Source organism: Aedes albopictus, chromosome 3, assembly GCF_035046485.1.
Source record: "Aedes albopictus strain Foshan chromosome 3, AalbF5, whole genome shotgun sequence".
Classification (NCBI taxonomy): Eukaryota; Metazoa; Arthropoda; class Insecta; order Diptera; family Culicidae; genus Aedes; species Aedes albopictus.
In genome coordinates, this window is record NC_085138.1 from 232,184,409 (window position 1) to 232,207,863 (window position 23,455).

At 45.6% G+C, this 23,455-nt stretch overlaps 1 protein-coding gene across 2 annotated transcripts in view; it reads right to left on the reverse strand.

The window, feature by feature from the left end:
- LOC109405861 (uncharacterized) overlaps positions 1-23,455 on the reverse strand; it is a 606,986-nt gene that overhangs the window by 26,191 nt on the left and 557,340 nt on the right. For both annotated transcript variants that reach the window (XM_062859488.1, XM_062859489.1), the window contains one exon: positions 1,023-1,148. In XM_062859488.1, the coding sequence (XP_062715472.1) occupies positions 1,023-1,148 (126 nt within the window). The remainder of the gene's footprint in view (positions 1-1,022; positions 1,149-23,455) is intronic.

Genomic DNA, 23,455 nt, shown 5'->3' on the forward strand with positions numbered 1-23,455 from the left:
AAGGGTTAAGGTGAAGATATAACGAAGCTATTAGCATTTTCATAAATCTGAAGAAACAAATGATAGAATGTGCTACTATGTAATTTAGATACCCAAACCCAAATGCAAAGGGATACCATCAAGCTTATGTCGCGATTGCCTAATAAATTATCTGGGTTTCTATTTGTCTACAAGAAATACACAACATTGACAATTGTGATACAAATTCCCTTTTCTATCTTAAATTCAAATGTTACTAAATTATACATTTTCAATTCACTTGGTTTCTCGTTCGCAACTGTCAATACAATGGTTTTAATCTTCTTTTCCATTCCAGTTCCTCTTAGAATCACGTGGCTTCAGCACGCAACACCCTCGAGTATGCTGACCGAGAAGTGCAATTTATTTGCTGTTTAATTAAACTCTAATTGAATTAAATTATGGTAGTTCAATTTTTTGTCCATTTAAAAAGTAATTATTTGCACCACAGGCGCTACTTCCATCTATTCCGCACTCAAGTGAAACACACAGAGAAATAGAGGGACGACGAATCTCCTGCCTCTTATTGCTTTCACTGTGGGGGCTGGCTGTGTTCACCGTTTTGCATCCGAAGACCAACGGCAACATTCACCTACACAGAACACAGTGCAGAGGGCGTGTTGCTCCATGCTCCACGCCATTCCACGGGGAGAAAAGTCATTCCGAGAAGCAACAAACGGTGAAAAAGTCGAGTGCTTATGATTAAAACGCAGCTTAAATGGTCGTCCCCAGGAAAATCGACCTCCCGTAGATTCCCCGAAGCCACCCAATTTAGCGCCGATGAGCAACGCTGACGATGACGACGAAGGCGCGCCAATGCTAGGCAACAGACATCCTCCGCAGTTTGTGAGAGTTTGGAAAAGCTTCGACGACAGCCGCTTCGCTTATTTTCCTTCTGCATTAATTAAGGCTGTGAACAGTTTTGCCACCCACGTTTCCTCAGCCGCAACAACGACGAGGACGAAGTTTCCGAGAATTGTTGCTTGCAGCCAGCGGATACTTACGTGCTCTGATTGAGGACTAGGTGATGCCCAATTGTCGGGCAAACGCTCGGCTAGGCAGGGGTCGAAACTGGACGGTCTCTTTTTGACAAAGTCTATCGGTAAGCTGTAGTCATCACAGACGGAAATCTGGAAGGATAACAGATGGGAGAAAAGACCTCGGTTAGTTTGGTTGGAAAGTTAAGTGAGAGAAATATTGTTTTATTGTTTGGTTGAAATTTAAACTTCAATAATATCCTTTGGATTTAACCTTTCCACTAATAACACTCAAATTCTCGCGACACCTAGTGGAGCGGATCTCGCCGAGGACCTGGGATCGAATCTCACTCCCGACAAACTCGCACAAATGTGAGTTCTTCCTTCGGAAGGGAAGCAAAGCGTGGGTCCCGAGATGACCTAGCCTAAGGCTAAAAGTCTCGTTAATACAGACACAAAAAAATAATCGCGACACCTAGGAGAAGCCACGCAGGTTTCCACATTTTTCTTGGTCGATGCCCAAATAGTTTCTTTCCCATCTCTCAACTGTCACAAATACGATGCTCTCGACGGTTGGAGGATTGTGTTAGTCTTGCCTTAAAGATTGGTCCCAAATCATCTCGAGTACCGTAAACCGGGGTCAAATTGATCTTCGGGTCGAAATTGATCAGACGTTTTTCGGTTATATTAAGCATACTCTAAATAGTTTCCTAGCAAATATCGTATAGTATGCGATTCCAACAGCTCAATATTCGTGACGAAACTATTTAAAATTTCCTTAATCTAACTGAAAAACGTCTGATCAATTTCGACCCGGGGATCAATTTGACCTCGGTTTACGGTACCTTCTGCAACAGCTACTTTTAAGGCCTGGTTCGTAACTGCGTCAAGAACTGGGGTCTTAACTACACTAAAAGCTACCCTCCGCTCATCGCCAGCCCAAACCCTCAACGCATCCTACGAAAGGAGACGTATGACTTAGATCATGACGCAGAAAGAGCTTCTCGATGATCCTCTCCAGTATCTCTGAAGACAACTCTGTAGGAGCCATTACACCTGTTGTCTTGTCTATCTCGATCTTGTAGGCATCGCCCACGGACTCGTTTCGGCTATAGGTACTTTTGATATCGGCATCTATCATGACTAGTCCCGTTGGTTCGTAAAACGGCTTCCCCTTTCCAAGACCCTGGTTTTGAAGTCACCGGTCTTCGCTTTGCCAGTCGTTGGTTGTCATACATCTGCGTGAACTGCTCGATCGACAGACGCGGAGGTACTTAGCAGCTACAGAAGAAGACCCTGTTTACCGTGGCGGCCACGAAGCCCTTGTAGTAGTAGATACCAACTCCTGGACGAGGTACCATATCGCCGTCATTTTCCCGACTCATTCAAGACCCAGTAGCCGTTACCGGCGGGTAATCGGTATATGGGTCCGCTATAATGGGTATGTCCGTGAATTTCCTGACACAGCCGTTATTCAGCTGCATCATAGTGGTTCAGGTTTAGCGTTAACTGCATTGTGATTTGTAAGTTTTGGCTCTTTTGACGACCGGACACTTTGAATTCCTGTTGTTTCCAGATTTCCCGGAATATGTGGGTGGTTTCCTGCAGCCTTGTTCCTTATGGCCATAACCGCCATGTCGCCTACACAACTTGCTCCTGTCAGGGTCATTACAGTCCCATGACTTGTGTCCTGCCTTCAGACACATGAAGCAAGTCTCCGCTGGCTCGTGTATGGTCAGTTGGCATACCGACCCACTCACATTCAGCTTACCTCTTTTAACGAACTTGTTAGCGTTCGCTACCGGTTGCCAAACCAAGGTTACCTGTGTCACTTTCTGAGCGACAACCTGCACCTCATATTGGCACTATTGGTGCAGTGCCGTGACGATCTCTTTTGCGTCGGTGATCTCATCTAGGTTTTTCACCTCCAGAGTATGAGCCGCTGTAAGAACCCTCACCTCGACAGCCTCGTCAGGGACCTCTTCCGACAGACTTCTGTAGGCGGTGCCTTTGCGCTCTTTGTCGCTCTGGAACACAAGGAATCCATACGCTCTTGCGAATTTTACGCTTCCGCTATGGTCCAGCGAACGTCATCACGCTGACCTATCCTAACTTGTGGTTGTTGAGGACCTATCAATGGTTACAAACCCCTGTTCCCTTTAATCTGCGATGGGCCTACCATTTCAGACCTACTCTTCCCATCTTTACTGCTGACTTTTGTGGGCTTCGTGGCCGTGCGGTTAGCGGCGTCAGTCGTTTAGGCATATTGTGAGTGCCACGGAGTGAGGGTTCGATTCCCGCTCCAGCCGGAGGAAACTTTTCGTCAAACGAAAAATCCTCCACTGGTCTACTGGGTGTTCCGTGTTGTCCGTTGCCTAATGTTAGTGAATGTTCAGTCTGTGCAACCTCTGGTTGAAGACGGTGTAGTGTCTTTTTTTTTAACAATCGCCGAGCCTAGCCTGTTCACCAAGGAGGTGCGGCTTAAACAGCGTCTGTTCTGGCATCCAGCGGCTGAGTAAGACATGCTGCATCACGCCCAGCTAGATCCAAGGTGGTAGCCCCATCAGCGTGGTCGTCCCAGTGTTGGTTGGAACGTTAAGCAGAATTTACACAGGAGTGCTGGCGTAGGCCCAAAAAAGCCACCCGTAGAAATCCCCATTGCGAATAACATAGAAGAAAATACGACTCGATACAGTCGGCAAAGACCCACGTGACGAAAATAGGACTACGATGGGAAACTTGGAACATGAAATTGCAAGTCACTACGACGAATTACATACCCGCAACTTCGACATCGTGGCGTTGCAGGAACTTTGTTGAACTAGACAGAAAGTGTAGAAAAAACGGGCATCGAGCGGCTACCTTCTGCCAAAGCTGTGGCACCATCAATGAACTGGGAACAGGATTTATAGTGTTGGGCAAGATGGGCAAGAATGCGAGAGTTAAGGGCCGTTTCTTCAACTACAGCATCATGAACGAGCACTGCCCACACGAAGCTGATTAGAGCAAACATACGATGGTTGCTCGCCGCGTGACGTGAAAATCGTTGTCGGCGACATGAACGCGCAGGTAGGAAGAGAGGAAATGTACAGACCGGTAATCGGGCGAAACAGCCTGCACCCGTATCGACTGATAAGCGGCCACCTTCTTCCCCCGCAAAGATATCCACAAAGCCTCCTGGAGATCACCCGACCATCAAACAGAAAACCAAATCGACCACGTTCTAATCGACGGTAAATTCTTCTCAGATATAACCAACGTCCACACATACCGCAGTGCGAATATAGATTCGGATCACTAATTTAATAGTCGCTGACATGCTGACTCGCTGTATGCATGCGCTCAACATCGAGCAACTTCGTTACGTAGAGGTGGCTCAAGACTACGCGCAGCAGTTAGCAGTGGCCCTACCAACGGAAGAGCAGCTTGGCGCAGCTACACTTGAAGATGGTTGGAGGGACATCCGATCCGCCATAGGTAGTACCTCGGCTACAGCACTAGGCTTCGCGACTCCGAATCACAGAAACGACTTGTACGACGGCGAATGTGAACAGTTGAAAAACGATAAGAATGCAGCATGGGCGAGAATGCTGCAACACCGTACGAGAGCGAATGAGGCACGTTACAAACAGGCGCGGAACAGGCAGAACTCAGTCTTCCGGATGAAGAAGCGCCAGCAGGAAGAACGAGATCGCGAAGCGATGGAAGAGCTGTACCGCGCTAAAGGACACACGAAAGTTCTACGAGAAGCTGAACCGCTCGCGCAGAGGCTTTGTGCCGCAAGCCGACATGTGCCGAGATAATCACGGGAATATTCTCACGGGCGAGCGTGAGGTGGTCGAGAGGTGGCGGCAGCATTACGATGAGCACCTCAATGGCGACGTTGCAAGTACCGAAGGTGGCGTGGTAACAGATCTTGGATTATGTGCACAGGACGAAAGACTTCCGGCCCCTGACCTCCAAGAGATCGAAGAGGAGGTTGGCCGGTTGAAAAACAACAAAGCCGCTGGAGCAGATCAACTACCAAGCGAGCTTCTAAAATACAGTGGAGAAGCACTGGTGAGAGCATTACCAAGATTTGGGAGGATGAAGCTTTACCGGAGGAATGAGTGGAAGGTATCGTTTGTACCATCTAAAAAAAGGGCGACAAGTTGGATTGCGGGAACTACCGCACGATCACACTACTGAGCGCTGCTCCGAGGCTTACAAGACACCTAAACGACTGGCGCCGCTAACCGCTCAGCCACGATGCCTAAGAGAGTTCGTGAGGCAGGCTGGATTCATGCGTGAACGCGCTACAACGGATCAGATGTTCGCCATCCGCCAGGTGTTGAAGAAATGCCGTGAATACAACGTGCCCACACATCACTTGTTCATCGATTTCAATTCGGCGTATGATACAATCGATCGAGAACAGCTATTGCAGATTATGCACAAATACGGATTTCCGGATAAACTGATACGATTGATCAAGGCGACGAGGGATCGAGTGATGTGCGTAGTTCGAGTATCAAGGATACTCGAGTCCCTGTCAATCTCGCAGAGGTTTACGCGCTTGCTGTTTAACATCGCTTTAGAAGGAGTAATAAGGAGAGCGGGGCTAAACACGAGTGGAACGATTTTCACAAAGTCCGTTCAGCTGCTTGGTTTCGCTGATGATATTGATATTATGGCTCTTAAATTTGAGACGATGGCGGAAACGTACTTCCGACTTAAGAGTGAAGCCAGACAAATTGGATTAGTCATTAATGTGTCGAAGACAAAGTATATGATGGCAAAGGGCTCCAGGAAGGAATCACCGCGCCTGTCACCCGAATTTCTATCGACGGTGATGAACTCGAGGCGGTTGAAGAATTCGTGTACTTGGGCTCACTGGTGACCGACAACGACACCAGCAGAGATAATCAGAGACGCATTGTGGAAATCGAGCTAACTTAGAACTCCGCAGAACTCTACTGTCGAAAAAAGTTCGCCGTCACACGAAGATGATTGTATTAAAAAAAAAAACGCTGAATAGACCGGTAGTCCTTTATGGGCACGAAGCATGGACTCTACATGCAGATGACCAACGTGCCATTGCAGTTTTCGAGCGGAAGGTGCTACGTACCATCTGAGACGGAGTGCAGATAGAAGACGGGACTTGGAGAGGGCAAATGAATCACGAGCTTTATCAGCTGCTGAGAGAAACAACCATCATCCACACCGCAAAAATCGGGAGGCTACTATGAGCGGGTCACGTCATCAGGATGTCGAATAGCAACCCGACTAAAATGGTTCTCGAGAGTCATTTGACCGGTACAGGAAGACGTGGTGCGCAGTGTGCTAGGTGGGTTGATCAAGTGGAGGACGACCTGCGGACCCTACGCAGAGTGCGAAACTGGAGACACACAGCCATGGGCCGAGTAGACTGGAGACGATTCCTACGTACAGCAGAGGGCACTGAGTAGCCTTAGCCTGACCAGTAAGGTAAGTAACCGTCAAGCTTTGTGGGAACCAACTGATAGTTGCCTCACACGCTTCTACGATTGTTTGTTATAAGGGATAGTGATTGTGTGCAAAGAAATACAGTCCACGGTTTTGAAGAAAAGCATAGCAGGTTCAGTCCCTGTTGTCACGTTACACAAAAACGGCTTGCCATGAATCTATCAATAGCTTCGCTTATTCATCACTAACAGATGGCACCCAAACAGGACAGCATTATCTTCCGAGTGATAATGAAAATAAAATTTAATGAAAAGGGGCTGCGTTTGTTTAAATAAATACCCACTCACATTACGGCGTTTATCGAACCCAATGGGGAAGATTCAACAAACAATATTCCCTCCTGCAGCATACCTTTCCACCTGCCGTCTGTTCGGTTTATCCCATCCGGTGTAAATCCTACCTGCTGCTCGTATCGCAATTCCGAGTCTGGCGAAACGTATCCCCAGCAGCATTGTGTAGACATCTACGTATGACCCGGCTGGACCAGCAATACGTGCGTGGGTGGGCGTTCATCGTACGACTCGAACGTGCCATGGTCACACAGCAAATATGATCTATGGTCCTGCGAACTTCAACCGTTGCGTCGTTTCGTCCTGTGCCTCTCGAATGACTCTAGCTCTCATCGAAGCCAGGGGCGGGTGCAATTTCCAACTTGGCGGTGGTAACAAAAACAACTACACAACAAACCTGCTGCCGTTGCAGCAGCAGCAATACGAGGGGAGCTCATGATGAAATTTATTAAGCCGTAATAACTGTAAACAAACGCCCAACCTCGACCGACAGTTGGTACGATGATGGGGCAAAGTCGTCAAGTTGAAAAGTTTGTTCGCAACAGAGAGAAATGGTTTGAATACTTTTTCATTTCCGGTCCAGTGGATATGGATCAGTTTTCAATAAATAATCTCGTCTATTAAAGACCTCCGGCATGGCGCGGCATGGCATTTGATGCTGGGGGTTCACGAGCGGAATGTTGTGATTTTAATATCATAGCATTTTTCGTAAATATATGGCATCTCGGGGCGGGGGGTAGACGAACGTTGTTAATTATACCATCCGAGGCAACGCTATCACCGAGTGTTATTAGCAATCCGCTCGGCAAATATTTAATAAATATCGGCATGCCTTCGGGGAAATGTTTTCGAGTTGATTCACGCACAGAGAATTGGTTTTGGAAAGCAAACGTTATGGAAATGTTGGCACACGAACGTGATGTCACGTTTGTTGATATTTATGAATATTGGTTTCAATGATAACACGAATGGGATATTTTAGGATCATCAATGGCAACATTGTATAGCTGAAATAGGAACATACATGTGCAAAAACCATTGAATTTTTCAGTTTGCAGAGATATTTTTAAAGCTTCCTATAGGTATCAATTTGAAAAACATGAAATATATAATCATTAACATTGCGCAATAATTTTCGATATTCAGCTGTCACTCTCAAGCACGTCAAACCACGTTTCGCCATCTTGTACGTTTCAGGCGAGATTTTTGTACCAACTGCGTATGTGCATTTCCCACCGTATCCTTACGGATATGGTCACCTTCTAGATTCTGGGTTCGCTGTAGAGTGCAGCCAGTTCGTGTTTCATTCTACCCCGGATTCGGTGATACAGGACTTCTTCTACTGCAGCTGTTTCTGCCACTGTTAGCCCGTGTTATGCATTCAACAATGAATGGTGGCAATGTGTAAGCGGTCCGGTAGTCTTAATTCCTTGAGTAGCATCGTTTTGTGAGAGATGTCAACTATCTTCGCTGCCCCATCTCAAAAGATAAGAATTTTGTACGGCTTCTTGTGGCTTATAACTACTCCTAAATAAGGATTTTTTTTTATAAAATCCTTTTATTGCGTTCAGTTAATACTTACATAAAATCTAAAACTATCTACATCTACCATATTTTCTGGAGTTTCTAATAAGTAACAGTAGAATTTTGCTAATTGCTGAATAATGTTTCGTTTTGATCTTCTAGAAATATGTCTAAAGTTAGGATACACAAAATCCTCTGGTTCACATACTGCTAGACTAGGTTCTTGAATTACAATCTGTCGCCGTTGGAAACGCCAAACTTGTCTGACCTGCTGACAACGGAACAGTTTGTGCACTATTGTATCTGGTTCTCCAGGACACGTTTCGCAATTTGGATCGTCCACTACATTACGTAGGAAAAGTAGTTCCCTATGTTTTATTTTCTTGTGCATAATCATGTACCAGACAGAACGCTGATGAGAGGTAAGCCCATTTGAGTGAAAATTTTTGAAAACTGCCTTCCAGTCTCGAACATCTGCAGATACAAAACCAGGATCAGGAACTAACGATATACAGTGCTGGTATATCCCTTGCGATGACAATGCTTCACGTAACTGATCAGGTAACTGTTCCATCTTTTCAATCATCGTCGAGATATGGAGACACGCAGATGGGACGGGTCTATCACGATTTTCCAAAAAACTTTGGAGAAATGGAAGTTGTTCTAGTAGGGACATCAAACGATTTGTGAGAAGTGCTTTCGATTTCTGTTCAACACAATGTAGGTTTAACCCTCCACGATTTTTCGGAAGTATCAGACTCGAATAAGCAATCCTTTGTAAGGTTTGACCGTGCCAAATGAACTTTCCAAATTCGGCTTTGATTTTGTTGACATATCCTTTCGTGATTGGAATATTCGATGCCATATACCACAGCTTAGAACTTATGTAAGTGTTCAGCAGAGTGATTTTTTGTATGATGTTGAGCTTTCTGGGACTATGCAACCAAAGCCTAGTTCTAATTCCTCGCAGAACATTCTCCCAGTTTTTTTTACGCGCTTGCTTGATATCTGCTCCATACAGTACACCCAAAATTATGACAAAGTCTTCGATGTTGAGCCACTCCGTCTGATCCGTTAAATTTACGTTTCCAATCATTAACGCCGCCGACTTTTGCTTGTTGAGGATCGCTCCGGAAACTGCACCAAATTCTTCAAAAATGTCGGTCACTAGTATTAGTGTCTCTTCATCGTTCAGGAACATCGACACGTCGTCTGCATATGCATTGATTACTGCTTCGGGACATCTTCTCCTTATATTGTCGACTAGAGGCTGAATATAAATCACGAACAAGTACATAGACAAAGGGTCGCCTTGTCTCACCGACCTCTGTATCTTAAACTCTGGAGTAAGTCTCCCGTTGATCAAAAGTTTCGAAAAAAGATTGATTCCATATGCTTGTTAGAAGAGCAATAAGATCAGGATTGAAGTTCATTTTCCTCATTGTTTCGGCAAGAAATTGGTGGTTAACCCGGTCGAACGCATGATCTAGATCAAATGATACTAGAAGGGAACTTCTACGCCTATGCTTCAACTTAGAGATTTCGTCCAGTATTCGACCTGTTGCTTCGTAGATGGTTCTTTTGCCGTTTGAACATTTTTGGTGTTCTGACAATACCACCGGGAGGAGGTTCTGTAAACGTAGCTTAAGTACTCTGGCAAACAACTTATAGTCATAATTAAGAAGCGATATAGGCCTGTAGTTCTTGATAGAACTGTCTCGACCTTTCTTTTTGATCAACACAACGATACCATCGAAGAAATCCTTTCTAGCTCTTCCACCCAGAGCATCGTTGATGACGAGAGTGAATTCGTTGCTGATAATCCTCCAGGTTTTTTGATAAAATTCCTTTGGCAATCCATCTGATCCTGGTGACTTCCGACTGGGACTGGTCTTTAGAGCGGTCAGGACCTCGTCCGACGTTATGGGCTGCATAATTGAGTTGTTTAGATCGTTAGTATGTGGGATCATTTGAGTAGGATTAAAGTTGTCCGACAGTCTTCCTTCCACAGCTCCATACAATTGTCCAAAGTATGACTGGATTATTTGGCGTATTTGGCCTTGATCGTTAGTATCATTACCATTATCCATCCGTAGAGAAGTGATTGTTGTTTTAGACCTGGTGCTATGCAGCTGTCCCACGTGGAATAGCGTAGTAGATTCCCCAGCAATAAACGTTTCGTTCATCCGTCTAAAATTGCTGGAAAAATTCTGCTGATGACGTAACATTTGTGCCTTGATCCTGTTAATCGTCACAATCTGCTCCGGATTTCCAAATAAGTTGCTATACGCATCGTTTAAGATGCCACGATATAGTTCCATTGTTTCTCTGAAGTCGCGATGAATGATGGATGCTCGCCATTTCAAGAAGGAAATTGTCTTGGGTTTCGCATATTTTGTCCACCATTCGATCCAAGATTGAAAATTTTGTCGAGATCTGATCCAATACGCCCACTTTCTAGCATACTCTTCCAAGACTTCTGGTTGATCAAGAATATGAGGTTGAAGTCTCCAGATCCCTCTACCCGCTGGAGTGCCGAGATCTGGCAGGACCAAACGAACAATATAAGCTTTGTGATCCGTGAAGGAAGTCGCACAAAAGTGCACCGTTCTCAAATTGTTCCTTGCTGTTTTTGATATCAAAATACGATCCAAACGAGATGCTGTGTTTGATCGTATGTATGAAAATTGAACCGAACTGCCCTTCAATGCTTCCCACGAATCTACCAGTTGTGCAGCATCCATCAGCCTTTTACACATTGGGCTAATGTTTGACGTTCCTGTAGCATCTTTGGCAGAAACTACAGAGTTAAAATCGCCACCTAGAATTATTTGGTTTGTGGCATGTTGGAGGTAATGTGCCACAGAGGAGTTGAAAAAGTCTTCCCTTGCATTTCTGTTTGCTGCCCCGGACGGAGCATAGATGTTTACGAATGTTACGCCACTTATTCGAACCGAAATGATTCGACAATCCAGACTTTTCTCTACTAAATCAGTGTGCAATAGATCCCGAACCGCGATAGCGGTGCCCCTTTCATGCATGTCTACGTTGAATATCAGGTTATAACCAGGAATTTGAAGAGTATCGCTTTGCACTTCTTGGAAGAAAATAACGTCCAAGTCTGCGTTGCGCACAAAAGATCGTAAAGCGTCCAACTTAGTACCAGTCGAAATGTTACAAATATTGATGGTTGCAATGTTGTAGCTACAATTCATTATACTACCCTATTTATAGCCTCAGCAGAGTTGATTTAGTGTGTGTTGTCCTGCTATGCTCTCTACTGTGAAGCTTTCTATGAAACTTACCTACTGACATTACAGACTGACGTCTGTTAGCTATACCTGACACTTCCCTGTTTTTGTTTTGTTGTACTCTCCAGAGATGGATGAATTGGTTGTTCCAGTTCGTTAAGGTGAAGATATGACGAAGCCACAGCTCAAATTTTCAAGAGCACAAATCTAAAGAACCAAACATCGGATTGCGCTGAAAAGTTGATCGATTGCTAACCCGCTGGTGGTGACCAATCGATCAACTTTTCAGCGCAATACCGCATTCGGTTCTTCAGATTTGTGCTCTTGAAAATTTGAGTTGTGGCTTCGTCATATCTTCACCTTAAGGCAGATTGTGTCAATGGTGGTCGGAGCTTATACGAACCGTTGTGTGTCGTCGCCTGGTAGTGTACAGACCACAGATTGCAGTGTTGTAGTGTCGGGGTGGTCTTCGTCGGTCGCAGTGGTTCGGTCCTTCTTAATCTGATACGCGTCCCGTGGTGTTTGTTTTCGGCTGCGAATGATGATGGAATCACAAATACGGCAGTATCATCTTCGGCAGGACATATACGCCCTTGGCTTACCTCGGGAAAAAATGCTGTCGCTGGTAGGGAAACTCTAGTGATGAATGAAGCCGTAAGTGATGCTTGTTGAATTGTGAACACTGTGAATGGTGAATTTTGCTGAGGTACGGTAGTATCGATATTGGCTTCGGCAGGACATATACCCGCTGTTATGCTTACCGGTACGAAAAACATTTTACTTTTTGCTGCGGGTGGTCCGTTTGGCGGAAGCGGTGTTATCGGGAACTTGAGGAGATCCTGGTCTTTTTGTTTTGGAGTGTGACGCGATGGAATTGCTCGTCATTTCTTCATCGGAGATAACAAACTCATCCGACGTTGTCGATGTTTCGAGACCTCTTGCAAAGGATAGAAGATCTGTTTTTGATGGAGCGGTGACCTGGCTGTTATGAGGAATCCGTGACGTGGATGACGACCGATTTGAGGCCGCCAGAGAAGATGACAGGGTTGGAGGTCTGCGATCGATGACAGGGTTTGGCTGGGTAGTGCTTGCTTTTTGTTGTGAGGTTGCCGATGATTCATTTAGATGAGATGGCGTAGTGAAGATTTCGGATGACGATGTTGTCTGCCCTAGCTGTGCTGTAGATACCGTTGGTGCCATGGTACCTTCAACAATCTGTGCTGTGGTCAGTCTCTCGTTGACACTTCGAGAGTGCTCCTTGCGGGCATCGGCACAAGATTGTCCCATGTGTAGCGTATATCCACAATGACGGCAAGTGCGGATCTGATTTCGATAAATCACATACGACATTTCACCGTCCACTGCCACGAATGACGGGATCGCTTTCCGAAGTCTCATTCTCAGGATCCGAACACAATTTGGCAGTCCGGGAAAGTACTCCTTCCAAGTTTCGTGCGTGACAGACAGAACTTCGCCGTACGGTGAGAAATGTTTCGCGATCAATGTGTTAGGCATATGGGGAGGAAGATCAGAGACCTTAACCTCAATGGCATTGTCTGCTGGAAACAACGGTATGTTGTATTCCTTGTTCTCGTGCTCGATGGTATGCTTCAGGTTGTGCTGGGAAACTAGCTGTTCCACTAGTTCCGCTGATTCGACCTCGATGATGACTTGTTCTCTGGTTAGGAGTGTTTGAACATTTTTGATGTTGTTCATCGTCAAGTGGAGCTTGTTGAATAGGAAGTCCTGGATTTTTCCTACTTTTGGGCGAACTGGCATGACACTGCAGTCGATGACGAACGAATTCTTGCGGTATCCGTTCATCTTCGAACCGTTTCCGGGCTCCCACCGGAGCAGCTAGTGTGGAAGATTGATTCCAAGCACCAGCCGGTAATTTTAGAAATAAATTTGTTTTCACTAGGCGACTGAAGAAAGATGTCTGTTTCTTGCAAAAGCCAAATGTCAACTGACCAACTGCGTATGTGCATTTCCCACCGTATCCTTACGGATATGGTCACCTTCTAGATTCTGGGTTCGCTGTAGAGTGCAGCCAGTTCGTGTTTCATTCTACCCCGGATTCGGTGATACAGGACTTTTTCTACTGCAGTTGTTTCTGCAACTGTTAGCCCGTGTTATGCATTCAACAATGAATGGTGGCAATGTGTAAGCGGTCCGGTAGTCTTAATTCCTTGAGTAGCATCGTTTTGTGAGAGATGTCAACTATCTTCGCTGCCCCATCTCAAAAGATAAGAATTTTGTACGGCTTCTTGTGGCTTATAACTACTCCTAAATAAGGATAGAACCACGTACGCCCAACGATAATCATACAGCTGTCTTTTCCCGTAGACAGTAGAGTCGTCAAACTTACATGTCTGGAAACTCGAAGCAATCATACGTCCATTGGGCTTCTGCTGCAAATGGATCGGATCACTTCGGGGTTTACCGCAGGATCCGATTAGCCTGTAGAACTCCGGATGCTGTACTTCCATTACTCGCAGGCTCCTACCGTTAATAACACTCCTTAATCAGCTCATGAAGTGTTTGATCAATCTCCTGATACTCTCTACTCCCTTGAGCGCAGGTTGCTTATAGGGGAGAGCAATGGGACGTTACATGGGCGTTTCAGGGGGTCCCAAGGGGTTTCAGCGGAGTGCCAGGAGATCTCATGAGGTTTTTGGTGGTCTGAGGGGGTTTTCGAGAGCATTGCTGAGAGTTTCAGAGGATTTCGGCGGGTTTTGGAGGCGTTGCAGATACGATTTTGGGGGGGGGGGGGGGGGCTTCAATAGACCGAGCAAGTCTCAAGGGGATTCGGAGTATTTTCGGCGGGATTTAAAGGCGTTACGAGTTTTGGGGGTTTCGGAGGGTTTCAGGTGCGTTACACCTAGGGTCCTAGGAGGTTCTAGGAGGATATTTAGAGGAATTTCAGGAAGTTTTGATGCAGAGTTTTCAGAGGTTTCAGAGGGTTTTCAGAGACCCCATTACAATATCATTTGATACGCCCCTGAAGTAGCTATTGATTAAAAGTATTCTTCAAACCGCCTGATACGACCCTGACCTGAAATGCCTCGACACGCCCTTGATGTCTCCGCAATCCCATTATTACACCCTTGAAATCAATTTGAAATGCCGCTGATACACCTCTGGATGCCTTTAATAGGCTCCATAAACCACGTGAAACGTACCTGAAAACCCCTTAAAACGCCCCTGAAAATGCTAGCAAACGCTCCTAAAACCTCTAGGAACGCTCTTAAAATGTTCCTGTAGTACAATTAAGTTATTAGGTATAAAGAAAACTTAGTTAATGCGACAAGTGCCAAAAATAAGTGCACCCGCCCAAATGGAACAATACCCTACCTTGAAACGCCCCTCATACCTCTTGCAACGCCTTTTAAAGGCTCTTGAGATTCCCTGCATTGTCCGTAAAGTCCCTTGAAACCCCTTGGAAAACCCTTTTTTGAGCTCTCTGGGATCTGGGAGCCCCAGCTCAAATGCACAGGAGGAAGACCTGTTCTCGCGAACTTGATTTCGTCAAGCCCAAATTTATGTAATTTATGCATAAATTTCCCTCCATGTGTGCCTCTATAATTTATGCACATTTTTCATGGCTGAGGGTGCATACATTTTTTTTTTTAAATTTTTGTTCCGATAGCAACGGACAATACAGAGAAATAGGCTGGAGAGACAGAAGAAAAGGGAGGAAATGGGAAGCAGGAGAGACTAAGGGAGGATAAAGTAGGAATCCAGATGAGAAGACAACGAAGTTCGAACCGTCAATCTGGGAAGAGTGGTAAATCTTGAGATCATCGAAGATGCCACATAAAAGAGAGTGCTGATTCGATTGTTCGAGGGTGATTACAAAGATCGATCGAGATAACTCGAGTGTAAACGAGATCCAGAGAACAGTGTTGGCCCTGTGACGGATTGAAGTTCAAGTTCAGGAGGCGATACCAGGGCCAGCGAGTATCCAACGTCCATTTCGCTAAGTCGCACGGATTGCCGGAACGCTCGTTTGTGAGGTTGGGGCCCGGTTAGGTTGTGTTCCGTCATCGGATATTTGGAAGATCCGTGAAACTGCTCGGCTACGAGTCGAAGCGCGGCCAAGGAACGCGGTTGATTGCTGCGCAAACCAGACGAACGAATCCAGGACTTCAGGTGTCCGCACTCGAAAACCACACTAAGAAAAACAACGTGGACTAGAGACTCTCCACATCATCTGTACGCTGCGCAACAGTAAGCCTCCAGCCAAATTCGCCACACCATTTTCGGGGATGCCGAACGGATATCATTACGCCATTACGCCAGTACGGACACTGCCAAACCCACGAGTTCAAGATCATCATAGGAGACCTAAACAATCAGGTAGTGCTCTCCCAGATCATCTTCCGTTGTCTTTCACCTACGGGGGCATCCATTCAGTACGCCACGCCAAATTTGGAAATTTTAGACCCTCCCTCCCCCTATCGTACGGGTTTTTCGTATATCTAATTAAGGCGAAACTGGAAGCATTTTCTCATTTTTTCGGTTTTTGATTTTTTTTTTTTAAATAACGAAGCCATATTTTCAAAATCGGGTTTCGTGCACATGTAGAGCATGGATCAAGGTATCTTCTGATTTTTTTTGAGGTGGAAAATGTTTTCCATTTTTGCAAAAAACATTTTTTTGTGAAATTTAGTTCAAACATGGTTTCTGCGAAAACGATAACTTTTTTCACATACAAAAAAAAATCAGAAGATATCTTGATCCATACTCTACATGTGCACGAAAACCGATTTTGAAAATATTGCTTCGTTATTTAATAAAAAATCAAAAACCAAGAAGTGAGGAAATGCTTCCAGTTTCGCCTTAATTGCTTGTCACATTTTTATGACGCCCCCCCATCCTAAACGTGACGTACTTAATGTATATCCCCTAAAGTAAATAAGTTCGTGAGAAGTTATTAAGCCGGTTCCGTCAATGGCCGATCGACAACAGACCAGATTTTTACTGTGCGGCAAAACCATAAAAAATGCCACGAATACCAGGTTCCAACGCACCGCACCAGTTCATCAACTTCAAGGCGGCGTACAACAGGATCGACCGCATAAAGCTACAAAAACCATGGACGAGAACGGTTCCTCGGGGAAACTCACTAGACTGTTCAAAGCGACGATGAGCGGTGTAAAGAACTGCGTTAGGGTTTCGGGCGATATGCCTAGTTCGTTCGAATCTCACCACAGATTGATGAACTCTGCCAGGTGTTAAATATTGCCCTAGAAGGTGTTATGCGACGAGTCGGGCTCAACAGCGGCACGATTTCCACGAAATTTGACCAATTTGGCTGTCAGTAATTTGCGGATGACATGGATATCATTGCTAAAACAGTTGGACCGGTGGCGGAACTGTAACCCGCCTAAAACTAGAAGCAGTAAACCGAAGTGCATACTGACAGGGGGAACCACGAATGACAGGGCAAGCATAGGCAGCAGTGTTACGATAGACACTTTCAAGGTGGTGAAAGATTTCGTCTACCTCGGGTCCTTATAAATTGCAGACAATAACGTTAGTCGTCAGCAACAGAATAATACGAGCCAAGACCAACGGCAACGACCCCAGCGATCAAAAAGGACTTGCGATTGGAAACTTGGGACGCGGAACTGCCGATCTCTCAACTTCATTGGGAGCAACCGCATACTCGCCGATCTACTGAAGGACCGCGGATTCGGCATCGTAGCGCTGCAGGAGGTGTGTTGGACAGGATCCAAGGTGCGAACGTTTAGAGGTAATCATACCATCTACCAGAGCTGCGGCAACACACGTGAGCTGGGAACAGCTTTTATTGTGATGGGTGATATGCAGAGGCGCGTGATCGGTTGGTGGCCGATCAACGAAAGAATGTGCAGGTTGAAGATCAAGGGCCGATTCTTCAACTTCAGCATAATAAACGTGCACAGCCCACACTCCGGAAGTACTGATGATGACAAGGACGCATTTTACGCGCAGCTCGCATGCGAGTACGATCGCTGCCCAAGCCACGACGTCAAGATCATCATAGGAGATTTGAACGCTCAGGTAGGCCAGGAGGAAGAATTCAGACCGACGATTGGTAAGTTCAGCGCCCACTAGCAGACGAGCGAAAACGGCCTACGACTCATTGATTTCGCCGCCTCCAAAAATATGGCCATACGTAGCACCTTTCTCCAACACAGCCTCCCTTATCGTTATACCTGGACATCACCACAGCAGACGAAATCTCAAATCGACCACGTTCTGATTGACGGATGGCACTTTTCCGACATTATCGACGTCAGGACCTATCGTGGCGCTAACATCGACTCCGACCACTATCTGGTGATGGTCAAACTGCGCCCAAAACTCTCCATCATCAACAATGTACGGTACCGATGACCGCCACGGTACAACCTAAAGCGACTGAAGCTACCGAATATCGCCTCAGCATACACGCAGAATCTCGAGGCCGCGTTGCCAGACAAGGGCGAGCTCGATGAGGCCCCTCTAGAGGACTGCTGGAGTACAGTGAAAGCAGCCATCAAGAGTGCAGAACGGTTTTGGAGGAAAAGAACGCAGCGAGGGCGGTAATGCTGCAGCAAGGGACTCGACAGAACGTGAAACGTAACAAAAAGAAGCGGAAACAGCAGACCCGCCTCTTTTGGGAGAAAAAGCGCCGCCTGGATGAAGTGGAGTGTGAAGAAATGGAACTGCTGTGCCGTTCCAAAGAAACACGGAAGTTCTATCAGAAGCTCAACGCATCCCGCAACGGCTTCGTGCCGCGAGCCGAAATATGCAGAGATAAAGACGGAGGCCTCTTGCCGGACGGACGTGAGGTGATCGAAAGGAGGAAGCTGCACTTCGATCAGCACCTGAACGGCGTGGAGAACGTAGACACGGGAGCCCACGGCAACGGAAGAAACGACGAAGCCAGTGCAGCGGAGGACGGAAATGAACCAACTCCCACGCTGAGGGAAGTTAACCCTCTATCAGTCGCATCAAAAAAAGTTACACGAGCGGTCGCGTCGTGTACTCAGTACACGGCATACGCTTTCAATTATGGTTTATATGCTTTACTAGATACAATGTTGGTGTCTTCAGCAAAAAAGTCCAACTGGATAATGCGCGTCTGATAGTGGACATGTGGAACCGGTCAACACGATCTGGTCTTGTCCCGGGTGTCGGAATGGCCCTCGCGGGAACCTGTTTCGAGGACATTTCAGTTATGGCACCAAAACTAGGCATGCGACGGCTCTATCTTCATGATTTTCCATATCCATTATTTTAGTAACCATAAAAATGACCAGTGACCTCCCTGGCCAACTCGTGGCCACCGGAATGTGCCCTGGAGGAACCTGTTTCGAGGACATTTTGACCATGACACCAAAACTAGGCTTGCGACGGCCCTATCTTCATGGTTTTCCATATATATATTATTTTAATAACCATGAAAATGACCAGTGACCTCCCTGGCTAACCTGTGGCCACCGGAATGTGCCCTGGAGGAACCTGTTTCGAGGACATTTTGACCATGAAATGGCGTGCAGTATAATTATTCCATGCCTAATTTGATGCTGTTTGAGCAAAACTATGGATAACTATGTTGTTTATGTTGCAAGAAATGGAGAAAACAACAACACTGTTGCCCAAATTTTTGCTCAAACAGCATCAAATTAGGCAAGTAATAATAGTACCCACGCTTTTTGCACCATTTCATTGCAGAAAGGGAGAATTGAACTTCTCACCATACAAAAATTCAGCTCATTACTACAAATCTAGTACTTCACCGATCTGTCCTATTACTCCAAAAGTTCTCGATATGATGCCTCCAGGAATTTCCCCTGTGGCTTCTCTAGGATTCCCCATGGGATTCCAGAGATTTTTGCAAGGATTCATCCTGCCATTCCCTTTAAAATTTCTACTGGGATTCTCCAAGTCATACCTGCAATGCACTAATACCTCAACTATTCCTGCTCAATAAGTATTTGCTGAGATTAACCCAGTAATTCCTGCTGGAACTTATTCTGCACATTTTGAACTCTTTTCTAATTTTTTTCCAGGGATTTCACCGGTAGTTCTTCCGAAAGCTCATGTTAGGATATCGGCAAAACCCACCAGGAATTTCTTCAGAGATCCAATCAAAGATTGCTGGTTCCAGGAACCCTGTTGATTTACTCCAGGGATGCCTCATTTTCTTTCAACGCATTTCTTTTAATGATTCCTTCAGGAATTTCCCCTTTTCCATAGATTCTCGCTGTGATTCCTCTAGAAGTTTGCTTTGAATTCCTCCAGAAATTCCCTCTGGTACTTCACGTGACATTTCTACATAAATTCTTCATGTGATTATTCCATGAATTCCTTTAGGAATTATACCAAGAATACCTTTGCAATATTTCCACCGAAATAATTCATCCGTGGGATATATCACAAAATTTCGCCTGAAATTTATCAAGAAATTTCTCTAGGGATTTATCAGAGAATTTCTTGAGCAATTTTCTACAGGGTTCTTCTAAGACTAGGCGGACTTGCCCCGGCGTTTTAACGCGCAGTATCGCATGAAACCGAATTTGCTTCCACTGATGTCTTTTGGAGTTGGAAGGTTATGTTTCAGTAGGAATGATATGTCAAGAATAAGTACGGTAGACGTTCGGTCGGTGCAAACGGTTTAACTGCAGTGCTTTTTACCTGTAAGTCCGGTAAGTTCAACAAATTTGGAGTTATCGCACCGCCAAACGTCAAAATGATGTGCCATGTTTGCCCTAATAGGCTGGAGGAATTGAATGAATGTGGATGAATTAAACGAAGAGAAAAAGCAGGATCTTCATATAACAAAATGCAGAAGTAACTGATGCTTCATGCTCATTCACGCTAGGTGAATAAGTTCCTCTGGCCTATGAACAGTCGCATGAAGTTCACGTTCATTTTACGTCAATTGATGGCTATATAACATCTGTCAGGCGTTGCAGTTACTCAACTTCATTCGTAAAGTGAAACGTAAACATGTTGCAGTTAGCAGCTAAACAAAATTTCTGACACTGAAAACTATCATATAACTGCGAAACGTATAACGCTAAACTGGTTAGCAGATTTGGTTCCAGGAGGAGCGTAATATCATAAAGACTATTCCGTGAATCACGCTTATTATTCAAATAGCAAAACATTGGAACCATAAAAAAGTTACGTTATATTGAGGTCCTTTACCTTTACGTTATACTGAGTTACGTAATATCGAGGCTACGTTATACCGAGGTATGACTGTATACAAATCAGTTGGTAACCAAAATCACAAAACAAAAAATTTCGGCTCCGTGAAGCAAAAAAAAAACTATTTTTTATTTCTTACTATTCGAAAATTATAAAACTAGATTGGACATATTTTTATACGATACAAAAAACGCTTTTGGGAGGCAAATTTGTATCAAATTAACGGATTCACCATGCTATAACCGGACATTATATGCATGACCGCTCTTATACAGAGTATGAACCGTGAGCGCTGGTCTTTTTCACGGTTACTTAGGGTAAATCGTCAATTATTGCACACCTTGGAAACTCGCTAATTGTTGCACACTCCATGCTCTTCTTATGAGGTGTGCAACAATTGGCGAGCTTTTAAGGTGTGTAACAATTGGCGATTTACCCTATATGACGGATATGGAAAATCATGAAGATAGAGCCGTCGCACGCCTAGTTTTGGCGTCAAAGCCAAAATGTCCACGAATCAGGTTCCTCCAGGGCATATTCTGGTGGCCACGGGTTAGCCAGGGAGGTCACTGGTCATTTTCATGGTTACTTAGATGATGGATATGGAAAATCATGAAGATAGAGCCGTCGCAAGCCTAGTTTTGGTGTCATGGTAAAAATGTCCTCGAAACAGGTTCCTCCAGGGCACATTCCGGTGGCCACGGGTTGGCCAGGGAGGTCACTGGTCATTTTCATGGTTACTAAGATGATGGATATGAAAAATCATGAAGATAGAGCTGTCGCATGCCTAGTTTTGGTGTCATGGTCAAAATATCCTCGAAATAAGTTCCTCCAGGGCACATTCCGGTGGCCACGGGTTGGCCAGGGAGGTCACTGGTCATTGTCATGGTTATTAAAATAATGGATATGGAAAATCATGAAGATAGAGCCGTCGCAAGCCTAGTTTTGGTGTCATGGTCAAAATGTCCTCGAAACAGGTTCCTCCAGGGCACATTCCGGTGGCCACGGGTTGGCCAGGAAGGTCACTGGTCATTTTCATGGTTACTAAAATAATAGATATGGAGAATCATGGAGATAGAGCCGTCGCATGCCTAGTTTTGGTGTCAAGGTCAAAATGTCCTCGAAACAGGTTCCCGCGAGGGCCATTCCGGACACCCGGGACAGGACCAGATCGTGTTGACCGGTTCCACATGTACACTATCAGACGCGCATTACCCAGTTGGACTTTTTTGCTGAAGACACCAACATTGTATCTAGTAAAGCATATAAACCATAATTGAAAGCGTATGCCGTGTACTGAGTACACGACGCGACCGCTCGTGTAACGGTCTGGTTCACAAAAAAGTTACACCAGCGGTCCCGCCGGTGTACTGAGTACACATTTAAAATGTGAGGTTAGAATTACGTATTTTTCGAGTACTTTCCGTGCATTTTTTCATTTTTTTTTCTTTCTTACTAACAAGAAGAAGAGTGGATCTTGGAATAGGACCAACACCCGGTTCAATTTGGTGCGAATTTCGATTATTTTTTTGCATTTTTCTGAGACGCGTGTACTCAGTACACGCAAGCGACTGATGGTGAAACCAACAAAGCAGCTGGTAAGGATGGTATCGAAGCAAAACTCATCAGGATGGGCCCAGAAAAGTCTGCATCGGCTGATAGTCAGGATCTGGGAAACCGAACAGCTACCGGAGGAGTGGAAGGAAGGGGTAATCTTACCCATTCACAAGAAAGGCGACCATTTGGAATATGGGAACTTTAGGGCGATCACTATTTTGAATGCTACCTACAAAGTGCTATCCCAGATCATCTTCCGTCGTCTGTCACCTAAAACGAGCGAGTTCATGGGAAGTTATCAAGCCGGCTTCATCGACGGCCGGTCGACAACGGACCAGATCTTTACCGTACGGCAAATCCTCCAGAAATGCCGTGAATACCAGGTCCCAACGCATTACCTGTTCATCGACTTCAAAGCGGCATACGACAGTATCGACCGCGCAGAGCTATGGAGAATCATGGACGAAAACGGCTTTCCTGGGAAGCTGACTAGACTGATTAAAGCAACGATGGACGGTGTGCAAAACTGCGTAAGGATTTCGGGTGAACTATCCAGTTCATTCGAATCTCGCCGGAGACTGCGACAAGGTGATGGACTCTCATGCCTACTCTTCAACATCGCTCTGGAAGGTGTGATGCGACGAGCCGGGTTCAACAACCGGGGAACGATTTTCACAAAATCCAGTCAATTTGTGTGCTTTGCGGACGACAAGGACATTATTGCCAGAACGGCGGCAGAGCTGTACACCCGCCTGAAACGCGAAGGAGCAAAGGTCAGACTGGTGGTGAATGCCTCAAAAACAAAGTACATGCTGGTAGGCGGAACCGAACACGACCGGATCCGTCTGGAAAGTAATGTTACGAAAGACGGGGATACTTTCGAGGTGGTGGAGGAATTCGTCTACCTCGGATCCTTACTGACGGCTGACAACAACGTGAGCCGTGAAATTCGGAGGCGCATCATCAGCGGAAGTCGGGCCTATTACGGGCTCCAGAAGAAACTGCGGTCGAAAAAGATTCACTCACGCACCAAATGCACCATGTACAAACCGCTAATAAGACCGGTGGTCCTCTACGGGCACGAGACATGGACCATGCTCGAGGAGGACCTGCAAGCACTCGGAGGTTTCGAGCGACGCGTGCTAAGGACGATCTTCAGCGGTGT